The sequence below is a fragment of the Thrips palmi genome, unplaced genomic scaffold (assembly GCF_012932325.1).
Source record: "Thrips palmi isolate BJ-2018 unplaced genomic scaffold, TpBJ-2018v1 HiC_scaffold_3, whole genome shotgun sequence".
Classification (NCBI taxonomy): Eukaryota; Metazoa; Arthropoda; class Insecta; order Thysanoptera; family Thripidae; genus Thrips; species Thrips palmi.
The window spans coordinates 913,718-932,303 of NW_023144630.1; the positions used below are offsets into that span (position 1 = coordinate 913,718).

The 18,586-nt window shown below is 56.3% G+C and overlaps 1 protein-coding gene and 1 non-coding gene across 9 annotated transcripts in view; both read left to right on the forward strand.

Annotated features, from left to right (window-relative positions):
* The window catches only part of LOC117647938 (protein shank), a 102,566-nt gene that overhangs the window by 75,169 nt on the left and 8,811 nt on the right, over positions 1-18,586 (forward strand). For 5 of the 8 annotated variants that reach the window (XM_034389935.1, XM_034389931.1, XM_034389936.1 and 2 more), the window contains 6 exons: positions 3,510-3,563; positions 14,661-14,935; positions 16,120-16,137; positions 17,789-17,914; positions 17,991-18,171; positions 18,258-18,577. In XM_034389935.1, the coding sequence (XP_034245826.1) occupies positions 14,720-14,935; positions 16,120-16,137; positions 17,789-17,914; positions 17,991-18,171; positions 18,258-18,577 (861 nt within the window). In that variant the 5' untranslated portion in view covers positions 3,510-3,563; positions 14,661-14,719. Of the gene's footprint in view, positions 1-3,509; positions 3,564-14,660; positions 14,936-16,119; positions 16,138-17,537; positions 17,614-17,788; positions 17,915-17,990; positions 18,172-18,257; positions 18,578-18,586 lie in introns of those variants that run through there. The other 3 variants (XM_034389932.1, XM_034389937.1, XM_034389938.1) reach the window with 2 other exon arrangements.
* Trnaa-ugc lies at positions 3,131-3,202 on the forward strand. The gene has a single exon. It is a non-coding gene; the product is annotated as a tRNA-Ala (tRNA).

Consider the following 18,586-nt stretch of genomic DNA (forward strand, 5'->3'; position numbering starts at 1 on the left):
CCCGTCCATTTGAAAGGCGTGTAGAACACGGCGCGGCCACGCATTGTTCCCGAGCCACGCAATGAGAAGCGAGACGCGCGGTGCATCGTTGTGAAAGACGGAGCGCTCTTTGGGGCGGAATAAGTCTGCAGTCGTCTCGTCGCTCTGTCTCTCTCGCACTCACGGGAATCTGCGTGAGGGTGCGAGAGAGACAGAGCGATCTGGCGCGGCGGCCGTGTTGCATGCCCTGCCGATGGCTGCCACGGCAACCATGCAACCTGCGTGGGCGAGGCGGGGCGCGGCGCCCGTCTCTCTCTCTCTCTCTCTCTCTCTCTCTCTCTCTCTCTCTCTCTCTCTCTCTCTCTCTCTCTCTCTCCCTCTCTCTCTCTCTCTCTCTCTCTCTCTCTCTCCCTCTCTCTCCTCTCTCTCTCTCTCTCTCTCTCTCTCTCTCTCTCTCTCTCTCTCTCTCTCTCTCTCTCTCGCACTCAGGGGGCGCGCGAGAGAGACAGCCGCCGCCGCGTGGGAATAACGCTTTCGATCGCCTTCACATCGACTGGGCCCCAGTGCCCAGTGGGCCAGAAGACCGGTGGAGCGGCCAAAATTCAAGACGCGTTTTGAGCTCCAGAGTCGCTAAATGGGACTCGAACTGACAGTGTGACCCCACCAATGGATTGCTCTCCGAACGAGGAATCCATTGGTGGAGTCACACGGTCGATTCGAATACCATTTAGCAACTCTGGGGCTCAGAACGCGTCCGGGGTATTGACCGTCTCCACCGGTCTTCTGGCCCACTGTGCGGCGGTCATGCCGCCGTACCGCTGGAGCTGGAAGCGCTCGAAGCGTCTGGCACTCTGGAAGCGCTCCAGCAAGTCTCCGGCGGGGACCAATTTTCGATTTGAGTGACTGTCACGCCGGGGCTCCATCAAGAAGTTGGCCACTTTTTTATTCAGACACTGTATATCGCGCTGTTTTTCCGGCGATGGCTGGGGACCAGAGGGTTGCCCCACCCCCCTTCCTCCTCCTCCTCCTCCTCCTCCTCCTCCTCCTTGCCACGTGCCGTGCCCGACGGAGCTCGCAGAGGTTCTCAAAGTTTGATGCACACGGAGGCCAATGGGGTGGGTCGGGTCCCCCGCGGCTTGGCCGGGAGGTCGCATGGCCAGGCCCCGCCAGCGGAGCGCCAGCAGCGCCAGCGGGGCACACTGCGCGCAAAGAGGCGCACAGCGGGCCAAGACGCGTTTTGAGCTCCAGAGTCGCTAAATGGGACTCGAACCGAACGTGTGACCCCACCAATGGACTGCTCTCCGAACGAGGGGAATCCATTGGTGGGGTCACACGTTCGGTTCGAGGCCTGAAGAAAACTGACGACACTCCTGACTTGCTCCATTCTCTCTGCACTCGTGAAATCTTAAAACCTGCTTTGGTCATTGTCGAAAAATTTTGGCTCATCAGGTGCCGCGTGCACTGGTACTGGAGCGGTCGATGTATCGACTTGCAGTGGCGTGGCTCGGCCACTCGGTGGGGCCGCCTCGCCGCCGCAAGGTTAAGGCCATTGGAGCCGTACCGATCACGCGAGCGCGTGCCGCGCCCGTGCCACGCCCGTGCCGCGGACAGAACTGCTCACTCGCGTGCAAGCCCGGCACTGTCACAGATCACCCGCTTGAAAAGGACTCGGAAAAAAACAGCCGTCTTTTCCGGGCAGCACTGCGCAGTGGGCCAGAAGACCGGTGGAGGTGACCAAAACTCTAGACGCGCTTTGAGCTCCAGAGTCGTTAAACAGTACTCGAACCGAATGTGTAACCCCACCAATGGATTCCTCGTTCGGAGAGCAATCCATTGGTGGGGTCACACGTTCGGTTCGAGTCCCGTTTAGCGACTCTGGAGCTCAAAACGCGTCTAGAGTTTCAGCCGCCTCCACCGGTCTTCTGGCCCACTGTGCCCTGATCCCCCGAGGCTCAAGACTCACCGCGCACTGCTACGGTGTGCCTATTAGGCCCCACTGTAAACACAGCCTGCGCGTTATCGCTCGGAAACAAGTCTATTAGCCGCCTCGGCTTTCTCCGGGACGACGAAAAAATGGGAGAAAAAAAATTGAGAGAGACAAAAGGATGGTCAGGATGCACTTTCCAGCGAGAGGGCCGTTTTGACATTGTCGATATTTTTCCCCGCCTCGCTCCCCGTCCTCCATTCCCAGAGCCGTTAGTGGCCGCCGTCCGGGGATGCGGTGCTGGAAAAAGAGCTTCACACAGTCTCGCTCCGAGGAAAAACAGGCCTGGGCGTTGTTATATATTTCATTTCTGCTCGTTTCCTACATAGATTCTTTCGTCCGGGATCCTGGCACTGTGGAGAATAAAGTGGGAAATCCCCGAAGTGCGTTCGAAGGCTTGTTCCGGAAGAATTTAAGGATTGGCCATTGGCGAATGTGTGACTGACACTGAGAGTGAGCATGAAGCCATAAATCGGGCTAGCAAGGAGTTCCCTTTGATTAGCCAGTGACGCGTGCCCGATAGGCTTATCAGCGACCCCCTCGCAGTGGGCCAGAAGACCGGTGGAGGCGGTGAAAATCCCAGACGCGTTTTGAGCTCCAGAGTCGCTAAATGGGACTCGAACCGAACGCGTGACCCCACCAATGGATTCCTCGTTCGGAGAGCAATCCATTGTTGGGGTCACACGTTCGGTTCGAGTCCCATGTAGCGACTCTGGAGCTCAAAACGCGTCTATGGGATTTTGACCGCCTCTACCGGTCTTCTGGCCCACTGTGCACCCCCTTCAAAGAAAGAAGGAAACAGGGAAGGGACACTGGAAAACAAGGGTCAAGTGAAGGATCCTCCCCGCTATCGGATGGCGCGCCGCCCGCGTCAGATCCTCGAGTCGCTCGATAAGCGGAGCCGCCGTAAAAATAGAGGAATGCGGGCGAAGGCTGGCGAAGGCTCCCCGTAATCTGCACACTCATTCCCAGAGTCCGTCTCTCTCTCTCTCTCTCTCTCTCTCTCTCTCTCTCTCTCTCGCACCTGCACGGCATCAGCACGGCACCGGCCGCGAGAGTGAGAGAGACAGAGCCTTGCTGCCGTTTCGCCGCGTTTCGCAGTGTGCCGCCCGCCGTCGTGCGGCACGACCGTCCGATAAGTGCGGCCCGCGTCACACCACCCCGAGCGGGGATGTAGCTCAGTGGTAGAGCGTTCGCTTTGCATGTGAAAGGCCCCGGGTTCGATCCCCGGCATCTCCACACCTTGTTTTTATGCGTGATCAGCAGTGGACAGTGGGCCAGAAGACTGATGGAGCCGGCCAGGACTCTACACGCGTTTTGAGCTCCAGAGTCGCTAAATTGGACTCGAACCGAACGTGTGACCCCACCAATGGATTGCTCTCCGAACGAGGAATCCATTGGTGGGGTCACGTGGTCGGTTCGAGTCCTGTTCAGCGACTCTGGAGCTCAAAAGGCGTCCAGAGATTTGGCCGCCGGCGCCGGTCTTCTGGCCCACTGTGTGCCCGAGACTTGGTGACGCTGACTGACATGTCTCTTCGTGTTGCAGGCTGCCGCGACGACTCGACAGAGAAGCCGCCCGAGGAACCGCCGGTCGACTACGGTGAGCAACTCAGCATGTCAAAGCCGTCGCCGAGGCAACGCCGAGGAGCGGGAAGGGAAGCATGGCGAGTGTGACATGCCAATTCCGGGTTTCTGGCGGGCCCCCTGCAGTGTAGGCAGCGTGCCGCGCTGGCGAGCCGCCTGGTTGCCTACCCCGCCCTCGGCAGGCGCTCCCGGTAGAGCGCTGCGGCCCTCAGTAGGCCAGAAGACCGGTGGAGGCGGCCAAAACGCTAGACGCGTTTCGAGCTCCAGAGTCGCTAAGCAGGACTCGAACCGAACGTGTGACCCCACCAATGGATTCCTCGTGCGGAGAGCAATCCATTGGTGGGGTCACACGTTCGGTTCGAGTCCCATTTAGCGACTCTGGAGCTCAAAACGCGGAATGAGTCTGTCTTGGCCGCAGCGAACGCCCCCTGGCATGCGGCAGCCCTCCAAGGGGCGCCCCGATCCATCCCCAGCGGCCTGCCGAGCGATTCGGAAGAGTCCTTTCGTCGCTCTGTCTCTGTCGCACTCACGGGGCTCGCCGCAAGAAGCAAGGCAGACCGAGCGGCTCGGCTGCCCCAAGGCCTGTCAGTCTGACCGAGAAACAGGCCGCCCTTGTAAGAGTTCGCCTCACGCCCGTCTTGAGGGCCCGGGTTCGAAGCCCGGCTCGGCTCCCTTTTCCTCCTGATCCGTGTGGTGGCGAGGCGGCGTCACTCCTTCCTGATGACTCTCTTCACCTCCTCCCTGACCCACACTGCGAAATTTTGTTCACACTTAATGACGAGACAGTGGATGACATAAACATCACTCTCAAATGATCGACAATGCCATCAATTGATGACAACCATGTCGTCATTTGTGCTGATGGCATTCTTGTGAGTAAAATTGTTCTTGAAATTGGCATCAAGTGACAACCAACATTTTCAACGTCATCAATTGGCATGTTGACGTTATTGCGAAGAAAACCACCCCTCGACCCCTTGCCACTGAGTGACAGCCGAAATTTCTGACAGGGCTCGCTCCGGCCGCCAACCCCTCTGCATTTATTCTGGTCTTACACTCCTCTTTTTTTTTTTTTGCCACCCACTTTCACCCCGTCTACTTTTCCACCCCAGTTCCCCCTGCTGCGGTGTAGGCGCTGTTCCGAACGGGACGCCGCCGCCATCCGCCAGGCCAAGCCGAGACCCGCCGCGCCGCCGGTCGCGGGGGTCGGATCGTATTATTTTTGAGGCGTTGCGCGTCCAGCCCCCCCCCCCCACACACACACACACAGCACACACGGTACACACACACAGCACACACACCTACACACACACAGCACACACTTACACACAGAGCACACACACACTGGCGGGGCGTGTGCTATTCCTAGGCTGCGCAACGACGGGTGGATTAATTGGAGAAAATAAAAAAAAAGTTCACGATGAGCAGATTATTAAAGGTAGGGCGCAGATTATCGGCATTTTTTGCCTTGTAAGACTGAAAAAAAATTTGATTGGTTTATTTTTTTAGTATGCAGTATTATTCTGAAAAAATGAACTAAACTTTCAAATTATTAAAAAGTTTTAAATTAGCTCACAGCTTGTTTGGAGTTTTGAGTACTTGTATTCATTATTTTTTTTTCGCTTTGCGACGTGGATTCTTATTCAAATGAGACTTTGATAAGATAGGGCTTCCTTCACACCTTGCCACAAAACACGGAACTCTAAAGCTGCGACAGAAAATGCGAAACCGAAGTCGGTATGGGTATTCGAACCCGCAGCCAGCCTAACCTAACCTCACCTCGATCCCGTCCAGTGAGGGTCACCGCAGAGAGTCGGGAGGTAGGAAGGAAAGGGGGGGGGGGGGAATTCCCAGACTTTAGCACCTCTGCCGCGCCTCTGCCGCGTGCAAAGAATGGTGCGAAAAGCGCCTGGGGCGGCCTGGGTGGGGCCTGCTCCTTGTGAGCCCAGGCCTCCTTCCAAAGTTTTCATTAGTCGGGGCAAACTAACTTGAGGCTGGGCATGCACATCCTCTCTTTGTCCGGCCCTCCGCCGTGTGAAGGGGAACTTGCTAATCCCGAGGGAGGGGCCTTGGCTGGCCTTGTCCTCCACGCCCCGAGTGCGGTACCGGCCGAGGCACCGGCAGGCCGAAGGAAGGCAAGCCGCTCGTTGTTGCGACGTCGTCGTTGTCTCCGTGGAGCACCCTTTAGCACTGTGGAAATAGGCGCACAGTGGGCCAGAAGACCGGTGGGGGCGGATAAAATCCCGGACGCGTTTTGAGCTCCAGAGTCGCCAAATGGGACTCGAACCGAACGTGTGACCCCACCAATGGATTGCTCTCCGAACGAGGAGTCCATCGGTGGGGTCACACGTTCGGTTCGAGTCCCATTTAGCGACTCTGGAGCTCAAAACGCGTCTGGGATTTTGGCCGCCTCCACCGGTCTTCTGGCCCACTGTGTGGCGATTTACCGAAGTTTGCTGTCGGTGTCTCCGTTTCTTCTTCTCCTTCTCCTCTTCTCTTTCTTGTCCTCCTCCTGCTCCTCCTCCTCCTCGTGCTCCTCCTCCTTCTCCTCCTCCTGCAACGCGGCGCTGCAGCGCGGTCACCGAACCCGCGTCTGGGGACCGCGACCTTGCCCTTCGAGGCGCCACGCCGGGTCGCCGGTACACCATAAAGAAAGAAAACAAAAACGAAAATTAAAACATTATGCTTATGTATTCACGTTCAAATTCAAATTAAACGGCGCTCCTCTCCTTGAACAAATAATAATTTAATGTTTTGGTGAATCACTTTGTTTTTACTGCAGCCCTCGTATCTTCCGTGAGTACTTGCAATTTTTTGAAACAAAAACAATTGATATCTTGGGTTTAAGTTGCCATTTTCGCAGTGTACCCGGTGCAGCACGCGACACAATCGTGCCCCCCCCCCTCCTTTTACCTCCTCGTCCTTCTGGCACCGGCACTGGAAGCTCCAGGCCTTGCTCCAGGCGCAGGTCCAGCCGCGGCGCTATGCACTGTAAAAAAAAAGAAGAAACAAAGTCTAGTGCAGGGCTCTGTGGCCTTCGCTTATAGCCTCACGTGGCTCCTTCTCACGGGCTACGGCTCGTTTTACATTGTTCAAAGCAGGTCAAAGCTCTGCCAAGCGGCCAAAGCTCTGCAAAGCGCCCAAAGCTCTGCTAAGCAGTGCAAAGCGTCCACAGCTCTACAAAGCGTCCAAAGACCAGCCAAGCAGGGCAAAGCGTCCAAAGCTCTGCTAAGCATTGCAAAGCGTCCAAAGCTCTGCTAAGCATTGCAAAGCGTCCAAAGCTCTGCTAAGCATCGCAAAGCAGCCGAAGCTCTGCAAAGCGGCCAGCCAAAGCGCACTGCTAAAGCGGCCAAAACTTTGCAAAGCGTCCATAGCTCTGCAAAGCAGTGCAAAGCGTCCAAAGCAGAGCGAGGGCGTTGTTCGATGCGCGGCCGATGCTCCTACCGGCGGGTGTCCCCCCCCCCCCTCCAGCTCGTACGACGTTGCCTAGCCGTACTCGTGCAGGACATTCCAGGCCCCGCCCCGCGCGGAATTCCTCTGCGAGTGCGGCCCGCTCTGGAGCGCTCTGGAGGCTCCAGCACTCCAGCGTCCATGCGGTGGAGGCGGTCCAAATCCCGGACGCGTTTTGAGCTCCAGAGTCGCTAAACAGGACTCGAGCCAAACGTGTGACCCCACCAATGGATTCCTCGTTCGGAGAGCAATCCATTGGTAGGGTCACACGTTCGGTTCGAGTCCCAGTAAGCGGACCCTGGAGCTCAAAACGCGTCTAGAGTTTAGGCCGCCTCCGCCGGTCTGCTGGCCCACTGCATGCGGGCTAAATACGTCCCGGGTTCGAATCCCACCAGACCGATCCCGATGCAGGCTTTTTCGTCGCACCATGAGTGCGAGAGAGACACAGCGACAAAAACGGCTCTCGGAATCAGTCGGCGGCCCCGCGGGGCGCGCCACACGGCGGCAGCACTGGGCGGCAGCGGTCAGGCGGTGCACTGTTCGCTGTGGTCAGGGAGCAGGTTAATAAGATTACGCCACGGAACTCATTGCCGGCCGTGCCCTGGCCGTGCCCTCCTTGACCCAGATGGCACCGTCGCTCTGTTTCACTCGCACTGCTAAATGCACAGTGAGCCAGAAGACCGGTGGAGGTGGTCGAAATCCCGGACGCGTTTTGAGCCGCAGAGTCGCTAAATGGGACTCGAACCGAACCACCAATGGATTGCTCTCCGGACGAGGAATCCATTGGTGGGGTCACACGTTCGGTTCGAGTCCCATTCAGCGACTCTGGAGCTCAAAACGCTTCCGGGATTTTGACCGCCTCCACCGGTCTTCTGGCCAACCCACTGCGCCGCGGCCGCATAGACTTAGCGGCCGCATAATGAGCGCGGTGCATTTGAATGCCGAGCGGCCCTTCGGCCCTTCGGGGCCCTTGGCCTTCACTGCGAAAAACAAACGACTCATATTGCTGCCGTGCGGCGCGCTGCCACGCCACTGCCACGCCACTGCCACGCCACTGCCACGCCTCGGCCGCAGCCTTGCAGTGTAGGGAGCGTCGGCAGACGGGCCGTACTACCACTCGCTGCGGGGACCGGGGGCGGCGCTAAACCACGCGGGCACACTGGTAGATGTCAAGTCTGTCTGCTTGTTACGCCTTGCTGCAAGGTTACAGGTATTATCCAAGTTAATTTCAACTTCCTACTTTCTACTTATTTTAAGGCATTTCACACTTGATTTTAAGCCTTCTTATCCTCTCGGTTTGATAGTAAGATTTGAAGGTGAGAGCTCAATAAGGTCCACCTGGTCTGGTCTTCGCACGACTGCCCTTACAGTGTGGCGGATCCCCACCCCTACCCTTTCCCCTGCGAGCCTTTCCCATGCATTTAAGATAGAGCCGCGGAAGAAGCGCGCCCGGGGCTACTAGAAGGTCGCCAGCATGCATCACAGTGGGCCAGAAGACCGGTGGGCGGTCAAAACCCCGGACGCGTTTTGAGCTCCAGAGTCGCTAAATGGGACTCGAACCGAACGTGTGACCCCACCAATGGATTGCTCTCCGAACGAGGAATCCATTGGTGGGGTCACGCGTTCGGTTCGAGTCCCAGTTAGCGACTCTGCAGCTCAAAACGCGTCTAGGATTTTGGCCGCCTCCACCGGTCTTCTGGACCACTGTGCGGAATGGAGCTGCTGGCCCACTGCGGCTGCGGAGTCACGCGTTCTCGGGTCACGCAAAGAGAGCGCGCTCTGCACGACACCACCTCCACCGCAAAAACAAAAACAACAACAACAAAAGTAACGAATGACCGAGTCGGCCGCCAGCCGCTGCTAGCCCTGGGGGCGCGAGAAAGCTATTTGGGAGAGGAGGAATTGTTGCACCCGAGAAAATGCGTTGGCGCGTGGGGCGACCGAAAATCGAAAATTATTATTTTGTTTCTTTCCCGGCTTGTGTGTCCTTGGCTGGAAAAGAGTTTCAAGTTTTGCTGGTTCCGGCCCGTGGCAGCGAGTATAAATAGCAAAGCCGCGGGGTCAGTCTAAAGGGGGTGGTTTTCATCCCGTGATAAAGTCACCCCCGTTGCTTTTGCCCGGGGGTGAATCCGTCGCCTGCTCGCACTGGGCCTGTTTCGGAAATTTTATTTTCCACGCTGAAAACATGATGGCGACCGGGCTGCTGCTGTCTGCTTGTTTGTTGCCTTTTCGGGTAAACGTTTTTGGGGCAGAATTAATGGGAAGTAATCTATGGGAGTGCACGACGGCCCGTCCTCTTTACGACTGGCGAGAAGACATATTTTCAGATTAGCAAAGGAAAACAGCGGCTCCCCCCTCGCCGGTCTGTCTGCCTGTCTGTCTGCCTGTCTATCTGTCTGTCTGTCTGTCTGTCTGCCTGCCTGCCTGTCTGTCTGCCTGTCTGTCTGTCTGTCTGTCTGTATGTATGTATGTCTGTCTGTCGCGTTTTGAGCTCCAGAGTCACTAAAGAGGACTCGAACCGAACGTGTGACCCCACCAATGGATTCCTCGTTCGGAGAGCAACCCTGGTGGGGTCACACGTTCGGTTCGAGTCCCATTCAGCGACTCTGGAGCTCAAAACGCGTCCTGGATTTTGACCGCTTCTGGCCCACTGTAGGGATGCTGGAGCCAAGGCTGGAGCGCGGCCGGCTTCCGGAGGTCATTCCTCTCTGGAAGGGCACGGCGCTCGGCAGTACGGCAGGGCTGGAGCCGCTGGAGCCGCTGGAGGGGCGAGGGGGCTGGTTGGTCGATGAAGGGGGCTCCAAGACCGGTACGGCTCCGGGCCCCCCGCGCCACGCCCCACGGGGGGACACTCGCACTGGATTGTCGCTGCGGTTTATCCTTTCCTCGCGAACCGCTCAACGGAAAACAAAATCGACCCTCCTAAGAAGACCGTACTTTTCTGTGCGCTGCACAGTGAGCTAGAAGACCGGTGGAGGCGGTCAAAATCCCGGACGCGTTTCGAGCTCCAGAGTCGCTAAATGGGACTCGAACCGAGCGTGTGACCCCACCAATGGATTGCTCTCCGAAGGAACAATCCATTGGTGGACGCCACACGCTATTCTGAAACTCGGAAAGTTGGAATTTTTTGTCAAGTCGGCAGCACTCCCTGGACTCGGCGCGTGTGTGTATCCATGTTGCATCGCTCTTCGCCCACTCCCTTGGCTTAGCCCCCCCCCCCCCTCCTCGCGTCCGCGAGTTCGATACCCTCGGCTGCCGTGCACTCAGGTTCATCGTGCGTCCTGCTGCCAATGCATCCTCGTTTAGGTCCTGGAAGGGGGGGGGGGGCTTTGAGTAGCGATGCATCTCCTTGCATGAATGGAGCCAGCTACGTCATTGGCCGACTCGTCCGGCGGTGCACTGCGATGTAGAGCGGCGTAGAGAGGCTGGAGAGACGCAGTGCCTCGCGTAGAGTGAATTTGAGAGACGAGAGCGGTGCGGGGCGGTGTAGAGAGATGTAAAGAGATTCAAAGCAGTCCAGAGAGACGTAAAGCGATGCAGTTCTGCATAGAGAGGCGGTACAGGCATAGAGAGACGGTACAGGACTTTAGGATACGTTGAGAGATTTAGAGAGACAGGCATAGAGCGGCGCAAGGAGACCCCTGGCTCCTATTACACGTTGTTCATCACGGCGGTAAAGAGACGGGGATTAACGAGTGCCCCGTCCATGGATGAGCTGGAAGGTTAGGTCGCGTCGTTGGCCTGCTGCAAGGCTTGCAGGGGGTCGATAGGGAGTTTCAGTGGGCCAGAAGACCAGTGGAGGCGGTCGAAGTCCTGGACGCGTTTTGAGATCCAGAGTCGCTAAATGGGACTCGAACCGAGCGTGTGACCCCACCAATGGATTCCTCGTTCGGAAAGCAATCCATTGGTGGGGTCACACGTTCGGTAAGAGTTCTGCTTAGCGACTCTGGAGCTCAAAACGCGTCTTGAATTTTGGCCGCCTCCGCCGGCCTTCTGGCCCACTGTGGGAGGCCGGCCGAACTGACTTGATATGTGGAGGGCGCCCAGCAGGACGGCGAGGACGACGAGGACCGGGACGGCGAGCCAGCCAGAGATTAAGGGGGAGCAGCAACTTTATCGTGTGTCTCGGCTGTCGGGGATTTATCAAGCAGCCCTTCAGCGAGCCACCCTCCGCCCCTACACTGCAGCCCTTAGGGCCAAGGGCCTCCAGGGCCTCCAGGCCTTCCAGGGCCGCCAGGGCCGCCTGCATGTCTGCACTCGCCGAGCAGGGCGTAGGGAGAGGGACACCTAATGGACACGGAGTCCCAGCGGGCCATCGCTGTCTCTCTCGCACTGAAGGCGTTTCGCAGGGGTGCGAGAGAGACGGAGCGAGCGGGACCAATCGCAGGGCCGGGGTTGGAGTGAGACACGTTGTCACACTTGTGGTGAGTGAGTGCGGTGCGGTGGTGCCAATGGTGCCAACCGGTGGCTTTCTGGCTCGACACCGCCACACAGTGGGCCGGAAGACCGGTGGAGGCGGCCAAAACTCCAGACGCGTTTTGAGCTCCAGAGTCGCTAAGCAGGACTCGAAACGAGCGTGTGACCCCACCAATGGATTCCTCGTTCGGAGAGCAATCCATTGGTGGGGTCACACGTTCGGTTCGAGTCCCATTTAGCGACTCTGTGGCTTAAAACGCGTCCGGGATTTTGGCCGCCTCCACCGGTCTTCTGGCCCACTGTGCGCCGCTCGGCTCGGTGTCAGCGTGCTGAGCCTGCTGAGGTTTCGGAAGCGCCGCTGAGGCTAGGCCGCTTGCGGTTGGCAGCACTGTCCCGAATACCTCTCGGGCGGCACGGCGTCCGGCACGTTGGCAACACTGCCACACAAAATTACAGACCAAAAAAAATGAGAAAAAAAAAAGTTGGCACCGGTTGCTTTTGTCTGGTCGTCTCCCTGTCTTTTCTGAAAAAAAAAGATCAGCCTTTTCCACCCGTTTATCCTAGGGATTTTTGACCCCCCGTTCCAAACTGTTTTTCATGCGACTCCGTCAGGCGTGGTTTATGTTGTTGTGTTTTTCCGCTACTTCTTTTGATTTTGAATTATTGCGGCACCCTACGCGGGGTTGGGAGGGAGGGAGGGAGGGAGAGAGAGAGAGAGAGAGAGAGAGAGAGAGAGAGAGAGAGAGAGAGAGAGAGAGAGAGAGAGAGAGAGAGAGAGAGAGAGAGAGAGAGACGTCCGCACCCCGGCGTCTCACCGCCCGCCAAGAAATAGGGGTGTGTGGGGAGCGCTCCTTCAAGACTGGGGGTGGTTGGGTTGGGGCTGGTTGGGGCAGGCAGGCGCACTGCAAAAAAGAAGATTAACAGTGTGAGGTTCTTCGAGTAAATCTTTGCGAAGAACTCGTAGAGCACTGCTCTCCGTGAAGGTGACAATCACGCAGAAAATTGCAAAATTAAAATTCACAACGAAACATGAGTCGATTAGACTTGATTATTTTTACAGCCCAACAGCTTGCGCTCAGAACCCGTACGAGACCCACGGCTGTTCACATTGGACACTCACCCTCTCGGGCGAAATGATATTATCATCCAGAAAATGAAGCAGATTTTAGTGGATTTGATCGCCTTTACAGTGGCGGGCCCATCCGATTCACGCCAACTTCCCCCAAACATTTTCCAATTAAACTGGCCGTCACGGGCAGACGGGGCGACTTAAGCCGCGAAGGACGCGGAAGGGCCGGGGAGGTCCTGGAAGGGCGCAAGGGCCTCCACGGGGAGTCCGTCGTTAACGTTTCAATCACCAGGGCCTTCCCTCCACCCTCCGCACAAGGCGCACAGTGGGCCAGAAGACCGGTGGAGGCGGCCAAAACTCTACACGCGTTTTGAGCTCCAGTGTCGCTAACCGGGCCTCGAACTGAACGTGTGACCCCACCAATGGATTCGTCGTTCGGAGAGCAATCCATTGGTGGGGTCACACGTTCGGTTCGAGTCCCATTTAGCGACTCTGGAGCTCAAAACGCGTCTTGAGTTTTGGCCGCCTCCAGCGGCCTTCTGGCCCACTGTGAGGCGGCCAGCGGGCCGTCTCCAAAAAGCAGCAGCACTCCGTCTGTCTCTCTCATATGATGTCTGCCCCCCAGAAGTGCGAGAGAGACAGAAGGGCGGAAGCACACTGTTCGGACTGAGGCTGCATAGGTCCAACACAACCCTCTGGCCGCGTCGTCCTGCCCGTCCTCACGTGATTCGACTCCCAACAGTTTCTCCCTCTTCGCGACACACAAACACACACACACACACACACACGAGAGGTAGAGTGACGGACCGGCCACCGTGAGCCCCAGGGCGAGCAATTTGCACACTCGTATGAGCACTTCCGATGATGGCGTTACACACACACACACACACTCACACTCACACAGAGGCAGCCCTCGCAGCGAGGCTCTCCCCTCGTGACTCAACCTGTCTCCCTTTTTGATATTATTTTCGGTTTCCCCTCTTTATTTTTACCTTTTCCTCTTTCCCCCGTCATGATTTGGAATTTTTGGAGCCTCGCGCGCGCGGCGCGTGCGTGCTTCTTTCTCCGCAAAATGGATTCGCATTGTTCGATGAACTGGCGCGCGGGGCTTATTGGAATGCCTATCCGCCCCGCCCCCGCCACGCCCCGCCCCGCCACGCCCCGCCCCGCGCCCGCCCGCCCGCCACGCCCCGCCCCGCCACGCCGCCACGCCCGGACGCGCCCGGTTCGTGGACATGGTCACGACCCCACTAGGCTGCGCGCTGCGCCACGCTCGCTGCCTGCCGCACAGTGGGCCAGAAGACCGGTGGAGGCGGCCAAAACTCTAGGACGCGTGTTGAGCTCCAGAGTCGCTGAACGGGACTCGAACCGAACGTGTGACCCCACCAATGGACTGCTCTCCGAACGAGGAATCCTTTGGTGGGGTCACACGTTCGGTTCGAGTCCCATTTAGCGACTCTGGAGCTCAAAACGCGTCTAGAGTTTTGTCCGCCTCCACCGGTCTTCTGGTCCACTGTGTGCCGGCGCCGCGGCGGCGGTGGGCGAGGAGGGGAGGAGGGTTGCCCGGCCGTAGGCAGCCTCTTGGTGCTCAGATCGATCCTGTACCGTCTCCGTGGTCACCATGGTTACGCTGTATCGGCTCTCGGTTGCCCTGTCCCGGCCCGGGCACGCTTGCCCAGCCTTGCCCTTGGTCCCTTGGTCCTCAAGGGCGTCTCACCCCGAAAAGCAAAAAAGAAAGTGATCGAATGTTGCTGCGGAAGGACGATATCAAAATCGAATAATTGTATTTGATGTTTTTAATTTATTTGTTGTGGCTATTTTTTAAGTAGGTGGTTCCTGGTTTTTCCAGGGAGCATACTGAAATGATAAATGATTTCCAGGGAGTCCCTGAGAAAACCAGAAACCGTTTTTTCCGTGTACTGAACATACCCGCAATTGGACGCGTTTTGAGCTCCAGAGTCGCTAAATGGGACTCGAACTGAACGTGTGACCCCACTAATGGATTGCTCTCCGAACGAGGAATTCATTGGTTGGGTCACACGTTCGGTTCGAGTCCCATTTAGCGACTCTGGAGCTCAAAACGTGTCTTGAGTCTTGGCCGCCAGCGCCGGTATTCTGGCCCACTGTGAGTTGCCGCCTTTTCACCGAAACTAATTCCGCTTCCCCTGTGTGTTGCAGATGTAACCCCTCCAGTGACGCCTTCGGCCTCGCCGGCAGGCCGCCCCTTCGAGGGCCTCATGGCTGACGGCGGCCCCGCAGGGGGCTCCGGCCCGGGCGCGGGCCACACCGGGGGCATGGGGGTCATGGTGGGGCCCAACCAGACGGCCCCGGAGGAGGGCTACCTCCTCATCCAGGTGCACGTGCCCGAGCTCAACGTGCAGAAGTGCCTGCAGTTCCCCCGGGACCAGTTGGTGTGGGACGTGAAGCAGCAGTGCCTCGCCGCCCTGCCCAAGGTGAGCCAACGCGCCCTGCCCACTTGTTGCACCTCGACGCCGTCAACGCGTTGCAGCGGCACCAAGTACGGCGGAGAAATTGACCAAAGTTTGACGAACTTAACCTTTTTTCCCCCTCGGGGTAAGCTGGGGAAGAAGAGTACACGTTTGTGGAGCTGATAGCTTGACAGGCATCCATCGTCTTTTGATTCAGTATACTTTTCTTCCCCTACTTACCCACCCCTACATGACAAACAAAATTACTCATCGGAAACCTCCCTTTAATTACTACAGTAAACCTTGTCACGCTTGGCATACAGGCACCGGGTGCCTGTTGCTTCGGGGTGTCAAACCATAGCTGTCGGGAGATCGCACACTTTGCCTTTCTCACCACCTACTGTCGCACAGTGGGCCAGAAGACCGGTAGAGGCGGCCAAAATTCTAGGCGCCTTTTGAGCTTCAGAGTCTCAAAATTGGACTCGAATTGAATGGGTGACCCCACCAATGGATTGGTCTCGGAACGAGGAATCCATTGGTGTGGGGTCACATGGGGTCACATTTTCGGCTTAAGTCTCATTTAGCGACTCTGGAGCTCAAAACGCGTCTTGAGTTTTGGCCGCCTCCACCGGCCTTCTGGTCCACTGTGTGTCGATTTGTCGTGTTTGTGTGTCGTAGCGTCTGGTTCCACCCCACACTTGCTGTCTTCGTGGCGTTTTCACAAGCCACACGACTGCCACAAGCTTCACTTTAAAAATTGAAATAATCGTGTCGAACCCAGCTCCCTGGGCGCTCACAATTTTACGTAGAGTAAAATCCTCAAAACACGTTGCATTGCTAACCCGATTGAACAGCAGCAAAACCACCACTTAAATAGTGCTTTCCACCCCCTAATGCTTCACATTTGCTTCCTGAAAGTAAAATCCCCAGACGGCGTAATGGGTTTCTCTGTTTAAAACAACTCATTTTCGTCTACCGTAGAAAGAAAACTGTCTCTAATTGTTCAAATTTTAATTTCATACACGACTCTTGCTGAATAAAATAGATTTTTTATCAATTTAAAAGAAATGAAACTTTTCCCATTGCGCCGTCGGGCCGTTTGCCCCGGTTTGACAATGCACCGCCCAGTACACAGTACAGCCACTCCGCTTGTTTGGACTAATCCTTTCTGTGTTCGCCGTCGTCGCCTCCTCGACGCCTCACCACAGGTGGCCACGTGGTTCAGGGTAGGTCGACTCGTCGTCTCGCCCTCTAGGCCGCTACACTGTGAAAATTTGTTGTCACTTTGTGACAAAAGACGAAAAATTTCAAAAATGACGACAATCTCATCACAAATTGACGACATTTTCATCAAAGCTCCTATACTGAATGCATAGGCGTGTTTTGTTTTGATGTTTTGATGACATTGTTGTAAGGAAAACTAGCCTTAAAATTGTCATCAAGTGACGACTCAAATTTTTACAGTGTACCCGCTCAGCGGCCAGCCGGGCTCGCTGAGCCCGCTACTCTAGATGCACTGCAAACTGCCAAACTGCCTCTAGCAGCAATCGCACTCACACAGCACAGTGGGCCAGAAGACCGGCGCAGGCGGCCAAAATTCGAGACGCGTTTTGAGCTCCAGACTCGCTAAACAGGACTCGAACCGAACGTGTGACCCCACCAATGGATTGCTACTCAGGACGAGGAATCTATTGGTGGGGTCACACGTTCAGTTCGAGTCCCGGTTAGGGACTCTGGAGCTCAAAACGCGTCTAGAGTTCTGGCCGCCTGCGGCTGTCCTTCTGGCCCACTGCACAGCTCTGCTTTGTTTCACGGCTGCTCCTTTTTCTTTTCATTTTGGTGCTCTTGGCTGTTGTCAGTGAAATGACCGAAGCAGCGGCAGTCTGCAGCCCACAGGCATACAGGCAGGCGCCAGACTTTCTGGAGACTCCAAGCGTCAGTACACTGCAATGGCAGTGCAGTGGTCGACGCATGGCATCCGTTTAGCTGGCACACTGGTCGAGACGAAATGGCAATCCCGCATCGTCGGTGATGTCACTTCGATATTTCCATTTCGGTAGCACGCTTTCCTTCTCAGTTCAATTCTTCTACCGAGCTATCTCGAAGGATCGTATCACCGCTGTCGCTGCCTCACTCGCACGCTTGCGGGGCGCCCCATGAGTGCGAGTGAGACAGAGCAACGAAACGACCCTTTCGGATGGTTCGGCTGCACCGTTGCACGCAGCACCATGGCAGCACCTTGCATACCTTACGGACTTTGGACTCGACTTGACTGCGGGGCGCCGCTCAGTGGGCCAGAAGACCGGCGCAGGCGGCCAAAATTCTAGACGCGTTTTGAGCTCCAGAGTCGCTAAATAGGACTCGTACCGAGCGTGTGACCCCACCAATGGATTGCTCTCCGAACGAGGAATCCATTGGTAGGGTCACACGTTCGGTTCGAGTCCCCTTTAGCGACTCTGGAGCTCTAAACGCTTTCAGAGTTTTGGCCGCCAGCGCCGGTCTTCTGGCCCACTGTGGAGCGGATACGGACCGGTTGCCGCCTCGGTTCGAATCGTCCGCTCTTCGCCGCGCCTGCGCTATTCGCAGTGCCGCACTGTCCGCAGGACATTCCTTTGCTGACGGGTATGAGAAATTGACTTGGCAGAAGGGCCGGCTTTCAAAGTTTCAAAAAGGCACCTGTTGTTTGTTTACGTTGCGCTTTCGTGAGTACCGAGTTTTCCAAATTTTGAGTGGTAATTTGGCCGCTTTGCCCGCGAACTCGTATTTGCTTGCGTCGCTGTCGGCATGAACGAGGAGCCAGAAAATCTGGTCTAGAATGTTTAGGGTTCGTGTCTGCGTTGGCTTTGTCATCACACTGGCCTGTTCTGTCTGTTGTAGGAGTTGAAGGAAAGCTTCAACTATGGCCTCTTTTCGCCACCTGTGAACGGGAAAGCTGGCAAGTTTCTGGACGAAGAAAGGAGACTCGGAGACTACCCATTCAATGGACCTATTGGTTATCTCGAGGTATGTCTCAGATTTAGGCTGTCTCTGAGTGATGGTCTACACCTGTCTTCTAGCCTAATCCTCATGTCTTTTCTAGCTCAAGTATAAACGCCGAGTATACAAGATGCTGAATTTGGATGAGAAACAACTGAAGGCTCTTCACACTCGATCAAACTTGCGTCGTTTGCTCGACTATGTGACCCATGGCCAGGTAGAGAAGATAACTAAAATGTGTTCAAAGGGTCTTGATCCCAATTTCCACTGTCCAGACTCAGGAGGTAATGAATCTTGTGATCATAAATTGGTTTTTACTGCTGGATTTGAATTGGTGATTGGTTATTAATGATCCTTTTACCTTTTCCAGAAACACCGCTTACCCTAGCTGTGGCAATTAAGAAACCTGGCAAGGTCCTCATGGCCCTTGTAAACGGAGGTGCTATCCTTGACTATCGTACTCGAGATGGTTCAACAGCGATGCATCGTGCAGTGGAGAAGGGAAGCTTGGAAGCCTTGTCTACGCTTTTGGAGCTTGGAGCATCGCCCAACTACAAAGATGGCAAGGGTCTGACACCCTTGTACTTGACTGTCACTCATCGCACAGATCCAATGCTTGCCCAAACCCTCCTGCATGATAGAGCCGTCATCGGAGCCCAGGACTTACAGGGTTGGCAGGAGGTGCACCAGGTATGAACC